This window comes from Bos javanicus, chromosome 29 (genome assembly GCF_032452875.1).
Source record: "Bos javanicus breed banteng chromosome 29, ARS-OSU_banteng_1.0, whole genome shotgun sequence".
NCBI lineage: Eukaryota > Metazoa > Chordata > Mammalia > Artiodactyla > Bovidae > Bos > Bos javanicus.
The window spans coordinates 46,149,552-46,159,884 of record NC_083896.1 but is presented as its reverse complement, the minus strand read 5'-3'; the positions used below and the strand labels follow the sequence as shown (position 1 = coordinate 46,159,884).

Below are 10,333 nucleotides of genomic sequence, written 5' to 3'. Positions count from 1 at the left end.
TGGCATAGCCACGTCGCCGAGGTAGGTGTGAGATGACCCTCTCCGAGACCCTCGGCCGGACAGGGCGGTATTCGCAGCCAGGTGGCAAAGCCCCAGGAACCACCACTTCCGGCAGAGACCCGTCCAAAATAGCCACTTCCGGCCGCCCTCGAGGTGTAACCTGAGCCGCTCCGCGGTGGGCGTGGCCCTGGGTGCGGCCACGCCCCTCACTTCCGGCTCGCCTCCGGCAGCGCCACTCGTTTCGGGGATGGGGCTCCGGGGTCGTCCAAGGCTGCCCCACCCACCCAGGCCCGCCCTCCCGTGACGTCACCTCCGGGGCGGGGAGGGGTGGGGCCGAGCTGGGGCGGCTGCCCTGAGCGGTCTTGGCTTCGGGTCCCGCGGCTCTGCCGCCGGCCACGTCCCCACGCCGGACCGCGGGCGCTTTCACCCCTCCCGAGGGCCGCCGGGCCGCCGCAAGGCCTGCCGCGCCCGGGTAAGCGGGCCTCCCTGCTGTCCCGGGGAGCTGTTGTCACTGCTGCCTGTACCGGCTTGGGGGCGGAGAGGGGGAGGTGGGGTGCATGGGGGACTCGAGGGGCGGAGGAGGGAGGCAGCGACACGATGAATGGGGATACGGAGTGCACACTGGTGACGATTGGAGGTGAGGAAGGAGAGGAAGGATCGTAAGGAGGAGTCAGCTGGGGCAAGGAGCGGGGATGGGGAAGCCCAAGAGGCAGGAGGCAAAAAGGGGCCTTAAGAGGACCCCGAACCGGAGAAGAAGAGACGCGGTCGATCCAGTTTGGGAGTGAAGGAGGAAAAGTTGGGACACACCTGGATGGGTGGGGAGCTTAAAAGGTCCTACCCGGCCCAAGGCTGGGCCCCAGGAAGTGTTGCCCTCAACGACAGAGTTGGCCCTTTCAGGTGATCCAGGCCTCCCCTAAGCCCTCTCTACCTGGAAGGGGCTTATGCATTTCCACTTAACCTGCCTGCCTCCTCCACGTGAGTCTGGGTAGCCGCTTAGTCTCTGCCATTAGTTGTTAAGCTAGTATGAGGGGCCAGCATCCACATGGTTTGCCATAAGACATAAATACCTACTTAGAAATCTGCCTTTAATAATATTGTTTTTTTTCCCCCCTACCTGGAGGAATCATCTCTAAAATTTCAATACAGATGTTCAGCTTATAGGCCAGACTTGCCTGATGGACAAAGGAATGTGGAATTTGCCCACGTGGCCAGCAAAAATTAGGCTCTTGATCAGCAATTAGCATCATACCCAAAACTCCAGAAGCCTGGAAGGAAGCAATATAATTAAGATGCTCTCCAGCACTCCAGGTTCCCATCTGCCACAGACACATCCTTTGGAACCCAGGACAATGTCTAAAGACACAAACCCACACGCCTGTGTTCCTTGCGTTCTGATACCAAAGTTCAGCCAGGTGACGTGTCAGGACAGATGTCTGTGGTTTTCCCTGTGTTTGTTTCTGCAATCCCTATTTCTTGGTATGTGTCGTTTCTCCAGCTTGGAGTCACATTGCCGCTGCTGCTGATAAATATGTTACTAGTGTGATGGACTGTGGCAGGTAACACTTGCGTTGGGCCCAGGAACCTGTGTAAACCAGAAAAAGGAATTAAGCAATTTGGAGTCTGATTTTTAGGTAATGTGCATGCAGCACCCTGTATATCACAGTTTCAAAAAAATTTAAAATCAAGCCAAGATTGAGAGCGCAAAAATCGGAAGTGGGAGATGTTGAGAGGCAGCACGAAGTCAAGGATCAGAGAAGGAGGCGCCCAGGGCCACGTCTGAGGGTGCCTTTCTCATGGAGCGTTGTCTGGCTCCTGTCCCTTCCCTGCACAGCTCATGAGGAGCTGAGCCCTGAAAATGAGAACTCTCAGCACCAGCCTAACCTCCTGTCTTTCCTCCTGGCCTGCTCTCCTACTTAACACCATTTCCTTCCTGCTCCAAGGGTCTCTTTCTGAGACCTTGACCTGCCCAGTCTTTCTACACCAGATAATGAGAATAATTGGCCAGACTCTCCTTTAAGGCTCACTGAAGCATCACTGACCCAATGGACATGAGTTTGAGCAAACTCTGGGAGATGGTGAAAGACAGGGAAGCCTAGTGTGATGTAGTCCATGGGGTCACAAAGAGTCGGACACAACTGAGCTACTGAACAATATCAAAAACCTCTGCAGGGGAAACCAGATACTAAGTTTTGGTGATGGTTTCTCCATGATGCTTCCCTGGTGGCTTAGACGATAAAGTGTCTACCCGCAATGCAGGAGACCTGGGTTCAATCCCCGGATTGGGAAGATCCCCCCAGAGAAGGAAATGGCAACCCACTCCAGTATTCTTGCCTAGAAAATCCCATGGATGGAGGTGCCTCGTGGGCTACAGTCCATGGGGGTCACAAAGAGTTGGACATGACTGAGCTACTTCACTTTCACTTTCCATCGTGAGTCAACTTCGATTAGCACAGGTCCCGACAGGGGAATCTTGACATTTAAAATACAGGATTGGAAGGTGGGGGCTGTACCATACCAGAGGGATGAAGTCATGGCACAAGGGCCTGCTCTTGACTCTACACAGCGGCCAATTCCTGTCTCTGTAGCAGTGATCACCAGCCGCACTGGTTGGGGGAAGAGACAGTGATGGGAGCCGTCAGAGGTTTCCTGAGAGACCCATCGAGTTCCCTGAGATAGCTCGAGATATGCTCCATGAGCACACACACCTCGTGTATGTAATTGTGTGTGTGGTTGCACACATGCACAGGTATGATTGCACGTGTACACACGGGGCAGTGTGCATGCATGGGTTGCCTTGTCACATGGATATGACTGCATGTGTAGCTATGTGCATGAGTGTGACTGCCTGTGCGTGTGTGTATGTATGTTGCCAAAACCTTGACTCTGTGCATCAAGACCAGAGATATGGAGACAGAGTCATGGAGGACAGAGCCACTCAAGGAAAGAGTGGCTTTCTTACCTTGCCATGCAAAGGGGGAGCACAGTAGGCGAGGGCCTCAAGAACTGTGCCCCCTTCCCTGGTGAGTAGGAAGAGGTTACAGTCAGGGGATGTGATAAGGAACCAGGCAGTAACTTCTGCAAAGTTTCAAAAGGGTGAGGTTGCTGACAAGACTAGGGTGTGTGCAGGGTGGGCCTTCTAATCTTGATGAGCCATCTGCCAGGTCTGTTAGTCTTGCCTTGGGTTTCATCGCTGTTCCTCCTGTGATTAGCAACTGGAAGGCGATGGCGCCCCACTCCAGTCCTCTTGCCTGGAAAACCCCATGGACGGAGGAGCCTGGTGGGCTGCAGTCCATGAGGTCGCTAAGAATCTGACACGACTGAGCAACTTCACTTTCACTTCTCACTTCCATGCATTGGAGAAGGAAGTGGCAACCTACTCCAGTGTTCTTGCCTGGAGAATCCCAGGGACGGCAGAGCCTGGTGGGCTGCCGTCTATGGGGTCGCACAGAGTCAGACATGACTGAAGCGAGTTAGCAGCAATAGCAGGCCATTTGGAACTGAGAGAAGGTCATGGAGTCTGGAGTCTTGCCTATAAGAAATGGGGGGACAAAAAGATCTGTGTGCCCAGGAGCCTCACAGGGTTCTGGTTGGCACATGTGCACGTGGGTGTCTGTGATCGTGAGCCAGCCAGTGGTGGTCCTCAGGCATCACCACCTCCTGTGTCTGCCACTCTTGAAAGTGGTGAGTGTCTTGCATCTCTTCCTGAGTGTGTATCAGATACTCACCAATGACGGAATCATGCCTGCCGGTTCATATCTTTACAACTGTATCCTGGACTCCTCTGCAGTTTTGGTTGGCTCCTAGGAAAACACCTCCCTTCTCACTGGATACTACCCCCTGCTTTTCCTCAGGAGCACGTGCTCTTTTTCAAACCCTAGATGCATCTTTTACCAGAGTGGAGCATCTGCCTGGATCCCACCTGCGCCGTAGAGCATGCCATGGCCTGGGAGTGCCCTGCAAAGCTGCCCTCGCCTCCCGCAAAGCCAGACCTCACCCTGCGAGCCCTCAGTGCCAAGCCCTCAGCTCTCCAAGGAAGATGGCCCAGCTTGGGAGCGCGCCCTGAACAGCTGCCTCTTGTGAGTGTCCAAGGCCCGCGGGCAGGGCCACCTGCTCGGTGACAGGACAGGGAGCCCAGAAACGGCCCTGTGGGGGCTTTGCAGGGTCAGAGTGGGCAAAAGAAAGTGCAAACGTCAGCGGGCCGAGCCATCCAGTGACCGGGACGCCTGGCCGGTGGTGCTGCACCGTCAGAGCCTCTGCCTTCTTTGGTGGCCCTGGACAGGGCTCCCCAGGTGGGCATGGGAGCCATGTGGTCCTCTGGCCATCTTCTGTTGCTGGAAGGTTCCCTCTAGGCCTCGTGACACCACGAGACTGTGGGAGCCCCTTGGGGTGCTGCATCTCAGCAATGTGGGGGGCAGAGGGGGCCTCTCATAGCAGAAGGGGCCCCGGGAAGAGACCGCTTGGAGGCCGTCCCTGGACCAAGAATGGGACAGTCCACGTCTGTTCCAGGGTGAGGAGCTGGACAGAAGGAGGAAATCCGTTTAGCCCCCTGAATCGGTTCCTCCTGCCTTAGCTGGAACGTCAGCTGAAGCTCAGTGAAGTCCCAGAGCCAGGGGTGGCCATGGCCCACCCACTGCGTGTCTTTGTAAATAAAGTTTTATTGGGACACAGCCACACCCATCACCTGCCTAGGGTCCATGCCTGCTTTTGCAGACTTGAGTAGCCAAGATAGACTGCATGGCCCACAGAGTCTGAAATATTTGCAGTTGAGCTTCTCACAGGAAAAAGCTTGCTAACCCTGCTCTCGAGATTTGTAGTGAGGGGGCAGCGGAAGGGCCTAAGGCCCGGGGTGCATTCTGGAAGCCCTGGGATCCAGGGTTCAGACGGGAGCATGTGGGGCTCGGTGGTGGGGGTGTTGTCAATGCACTCGCTGGGTGTGACTGGCTGAAGAGAGAGCCGTTTCAATACATTTATTTATGGAGAGTCCAGCTGCGTCTGCTTCAGCCACGGACGGGTGGGGGTGGTGGTGCTGTGTGAACTCTTTGTGCCTGAAACCTCCCTGGTTCAGTCCTCACTCAGGACACTGGTCTGTTTCTTCTCCGCCCACCCCCCCCACCCCCCACGTGTTTCTGTCGGAACAAAGGATGCCTTTCGAGAGCAGATGCGACTCTAGTTGGTAGGGCCCAGGGACCTTTTGACACCTGTGAGACCCCAGGAACCCTGACGGGACGGTTTTGGCGGGAAAGCGCACCATGAGGCTAAACTGAAGTTAGTGACAATTGGTCAGAAGCCAGGGATGGGGGTGGGGGTGCGGAGCACAGCCTTCCAGCAGAGTTTGTGTTCCAAGGGGACTTTTCCAGTCCTGGGGCCAACCTGCAACGTCCCCGCTGCTCACAGGAGGCAGAAAGCCACCCCGAGGGGCCCCTTTAAGCTGCACGGGGGCGGGCGGGAAACTGCATGTCTTTCACGAATCTGGTGGAAGTGGGTTCATCCAGGAGGGGCCGAGGGTCAGACATGGAAGGCTGCCTCGCCATGCTGCCTCGCCATGCTGACAGCTTACTGACCAGAGAAGTATTAATGCGTCTTCTGTTACCTAAACGTTGCTGTTCAGTCGCTCAGCCGTCTCCACCTCTTTGTGACCCTGTGGACTGCAGCACGCCAGGCTTCCCTGTCCTTCACCATCTCCTGGAGTTTGCTTAAAACTCATATCAATTGAGTCGATGATGCCATCCAACCATCTCATCCTCTGTCGTCCCCTTCTCCTCCTGCCCTCCATCTTTCTCAGCCTCAGGGTCTTTTCCAATGAGTTGGCTCTTTGCATCAAGTGGCCAAAGTGTTGGGGCTTCAGTTTCAGCATCAGTCCTTCCAATGAATATTCAGGGGTACATTTCAGTATCACTTCCCTGACAAATCGCCAGCCACAGGCGTTAGTTCCTGCCAAAATCCCTGGTCAGTAAGCTTTGGAATTATCCTGGGAGAGTAGGGGTTTAAGCAGCTGAGGCAGGGTGGGCTTTGTGGGTTACAGAAATCTCTCTGGCAGCTGTGGAGTGGCAGATGGCACAGGGCCAGGATAGGGACGCTTGAAGGTGACTCTTGGGGCTGCTGGGAGGCCAGGGAGCCAGCCCGGCCTCTGGTCCGTGGAGAGCAGCACTTAGCGTCATGCCGGGCGAGGAGTCGGTCAGTACGTTTCCTTCAGGGCAACTTGAAGGCTCCCTTCCAAGATTTCTATGGAACTCCAGAGCTTTGCGCTGATGGCCTAGGGTACCTGCGGGCAGGACTGCTTGTGGGGGGCGCCCTCAGGGGCCCCAGTCCCCTCACTTGCCCCCAGACTCCAGCAGCCTGTGCTCTGCCTGCCCTGGGCCGTGGAGTGCCGGGTTGCGGGACTAACCCAAGGTGCACACAGCTGGGCCCCTGTCCAGGGAGGGCCCAGGCCTCGTAGGCGACCATGTGGGACTCCGGCGGTTGGGTGGGGCCGAGGACAGGCTCAGGGCCCACCCAGGACCAGCAGGGCATGAAGTGACGGGCCCCTCAAGGCTACCAGGCCCCTTGGTTGCCCTGCAGCGAGGGACGGGAGAGTGCTGGCACATGGGAGAGACCGGTGTGAGCATGGGGAGTTCCCTGTGCACCCAGGAAGCCTGTCCTGGCTGTGCCAGTTCTCGTTCTGCTGACGCTCAGCCGCGGTGGGGACTCTGAGTCTCTGCAGCTGCACCATCAGCCTCGGAGACCGGGGCTTCTGCGAGCGGGCCCGCTCAGCCTGCCCTCTGTCCCTCACCGTGGAACCCCTGGGCCAAGTCTCTCGGCCTCCTTGGGCCTCATCCCCTCCCGCCTGCATTACCCTCCCCGCTCCCAGATGCCCGTCGCCTGGAACCCCCGTGTGTACTTGTCACACCCGCCTCAGTCGGACCCACAGGGGCTCCCATCCCCGCACCCCCAAACCCAAACCGTGCCCGCCCCTCTCTAGTTTAGCCCCCGGTCTCACCGTGCCGTCCCCTGGTCCCTGCTGTCATTACCGGCCACTACCCCCTACTCATCCCCCCCACCCCTTTTCCGACAGGTGGATCCCATCCGTCTTTCAGAATATGGCCCAGCTGGCACCCTGCTCCAGCCCCCCCCAGCTGAATTCTATGCCCTCTCTGGGGCCCGAGGCACCCAGTCCCCTCCCACCCGCCTCTGGGGCCTCCGCACGGAGGGCCAGCCTCCTCCTACCCCTTCTCGGCCGGCCCAGGCGCCATCCCCTTGCCGCTTCCCGACCCTGAGTCACGCTCCGCTCTGCACTGGCAGCAGCTTGCGGTGACCACTCTTCTGTGCCTCCCTCTGGAGGAGAGAGTCGTGTGGCTCTCGTCTTTCTGTCCTGAGTCCGCTGCCTGGCACGTTAGCGGGCACTCGGCTTGGGGTGCGCTGGTTGGATGGATGGGTGGCCGGATGACGGATGGGTGAAGGCTGGCTGCTCGTGGCATGTCCCCATGCGGTCAGCCATCACAGGTCCTGCAGGCCGCAGATGTTCAGGAGGAGGACTTGGGTGATCTCGGTAACTGGAAGTCTTTATACCTTCTCTCTGCTGCTCTTTCATATTCTGAACTCTGGGGTGGGATGGTGGGACTTGTGAAAGTGGGTCAAGAAGTGCTGTAAGCCCATGAAAGCAAGCACCGGGCTGATCCCCGGACACGTGGCTGAGAACTGGCATGCCCTTCCCGCGTGCCAGGCCCCAGGGAACATCTGGCTGGGTTTGCACCCTGCGGCCCGCCAGAGCCCTCCCTCACCCGTGACGGGAGCCCTTGCCCCTGCATTCCTGACCAGACGCCTGCTGTCTTGACCGTAGGTCCCTCGGCCAAGCAACAGGGAGCCCTTAGCAGCCTGAGGCGTGGCCAGCTGGGAGCCTCGGGGACCACACAGCCTCGCTCCCGGCCCACCTGCAAGATGTGGACAGCCCTCGTGCTCGTTTGGGTTTCCTCCTGGTCCTTATCCGAAAGCCTGCACACATCCAAGCATCCACGTAAGTGAGAAAGCTGTGTGTCCGCTGGACAGGCCTGCCGGGGCTCCGGGGGCTGGGCTGGGAAGGCTCGTCCAGCTGACGTGGGACTCGGCTTCTGAGCCCTGCAAGGGTTACTCACTGGGTCCTGCAAAATTTCAATTGTTCCGTAAACCCAGTGTTTACTGGGGAGTCGGTCGACCCAGACATCACGTTTAGTTGCGCTTCTCGTCTGCGCCAGGCACCGTGCGTCCCCAGAACTCTGTAAGTCCTTCCATAAAGCTGAGAGCTGTGGCACGGTGTGAATATCTGGGCAGGGATTTAGCTGCTTTGAAAACCTGGGTGTGTGTTGGATAGTTTTTTTTTAATGGTGAATCACACCTGTGATGTGAGACTTCACTATTTTGGAACTTGGATCAAAAGGTGAAGCTCCGAAGTCTTCCCGTGCATTTGGGGTTCAGAGAGGAAAGGAGTTTTTTAACCACAGCGCCGAGCACCCGGGCTGCAGGCTAGAGGTGCGCGGTGAGATAAGAGGGAAACCTGGCCCCATGTCACCATCGTCCTCCCCGGCCAGACCCACGGCCCAGAAACTCAGCCCGGCTCTGAATAATCCACCCGAGTAATCCACTTCTCTAATGAGAAGATGATCATTTGTCTTTCTCCTTTTCCGACTTTTAACGGTATGCAGTCCTCAACCAAACGTGGGACCATTTGGAGAAAAACTCATCCATGGAAACAGCGACCGAAGTCTTGAACACAACAGCTGAGAGAATGACCCCGGCGACACCGTCTCCTGTCACGCTGACCAGAGGGACTTGGGGAGGCGACCACACCTCTCTTGCAGTCACAGCAGGGGCAACACACAGGACAGACGTGGGCACTTCTGCGACGGCTGGAGGGACCCGGGCCGGAGCCGCCTCCAGGCCGCCCGTGCCGCCCACCCCGGCATCTGCCTGGAGGACCCCGTCCGTACCTGGCACGCGAGCGCCCGGCAACGGCACGTCATCTAGGCCAACGACGGCCATGCCGCCCACCACACGCACACCGGCCACAGGTGCCCAGCCTGCTGCCGGGACCCCCACAAATGTCAGCGGCCCCGCAGGCTCACACGGTCTTCCCGGGCCCACCGCCAGCCTGACGCCCTCGAGTCCCCAAGCACTCAGTGAGTCCACGCAGGGCCGCACCATCCAGGCGCCAACGCCGACGCCCCGGACTGTGGATGACACGGCACAGAGGCCCACACCCACCCTCTTAAACACAACCCCGGAGCCCGCCTCCCCAGCTGTGGCTTCCATGTCCACGACCATGGGCATTACAACCAAGGCCCCTGAGCCGACCGTCAGCACAGCGGCAGCCTCCACACCTCACACCAGCCCGGCCCCCACAGTGGAGGCCACGACCCCCACGACACGGCCCAGCCCTGCCACATCCACGCCGGGGGCCGCAGGGCCAGGCACGACTCAGACGCCGGAGCAGACCGAGCCTGCGGCCACGCCTGGTACTACTTCCCCAGGGCCGACCCCCGGGGACTCCAAGGTGCCACCCACAGACTCGTGCCAGCCGAGCACCCAGGGCCGGTACCTGGTGGTCTCCAGCGAGCCCCTGGCCCTGTCCTCAGTGAACAGAAGTTTCCTCCTGGCGGTACTCTTGCTGGGGGTCACCCTCTTCATCACCGTCCTGATCCTGTTCGCCCTGCAGGCCTACGAGAGCTACAGGAAGAAGGACTACACGCAGGTGGACTATCTCATCAACGGCATGTATGCCGACTCCGAGATGTGACCTGCGGGCCAGGCGGGCACCGCGCTTAGCCGGGCCTGGGCCAGGCCCCCTGTGCCCTCCCTTCCGGGTTGCCTCTGAGGCCAAACCAAGTGCTTCCAGATTCTTTTGGTGCAATTTAGGAGACATGCCAGATGCTAAACACATTTAATTGCTGTCAAGATTAATTCCATGATCACTAAAGAGCGGCTGCTTTTTTCATATTTATTTTTGTAACGATCATGTTGACACAGGGCCAGTGGTTCTGCCTCGGGATGGGGTGGGTGGGCCCCCCGGGGTGGGTCCTGACCTGAATTAAAGCAATGACCCCTTTCCACTCAGACCGCGTCCCTCTGTTTGTGTGGGCTGCATCCTGCCCCCCGCCCCTGCTCCCGTCACGCCCCGGGGAGCCTGTTCAAGATTGTGTGATGGGATGCGATGTTGTCGACATTGAAAGTTCTGCGAGGCCCTGGACGTGGGCCGCATCTGCTGCTCTCCTGGGCTTCGCTCTTAGGCCTGACCCTGTCTGAGCCTGGGCGGGACGAGCCTTTGCCTCTGAGGGTCCCTGGCACCACGTGGACGTGAGTCCTTTCCTCGAATCCTCCTTTCTCG

At 58.4% G+C, this 10,333-nt stretch overlaps 1 protein-coding gene across 2 annotated transcripts; it reads left to right on the top strand.

Moving 5' to 3' along the window:
• Positions 1–329: 329 nt before the first annotated feature.
• C29H11orf24 (chromosome 29 C11orf24 homolog) lies at positions 330–10,062 on the top strand. 2 transcript variants are annotated; one of them, XM_061407232.1, is made up of 4 exons: positions 330–472; positions 3,895–4,076; positions 7,817–7,990; positions 8,655–10,062. In XM_061407232.1, the coding sequence occupies exons 3-4, from the start codon at positions 7,915–7,917 to the stop codon at positions 9,743–9,745; spliced, it is 1,167 nt and encodes a 388-aa protein (XP_061263216.1). In that variant the 5' UTR covers positions 330–472; positions 3,895–4,076; positions 7,817–7,914; the 3' UTR covers positions 9,746–10,062. The 2 variants fall into 2 exon arrangements, with proteins under 2 accessions (XP_061263216.1, XP_061263215.1); XM_061407231.1 differs by having other exon boundaries at positions 3,879–4,076.
• Positions 10,063–10,333: the final 271 nt, after the last annotated feature.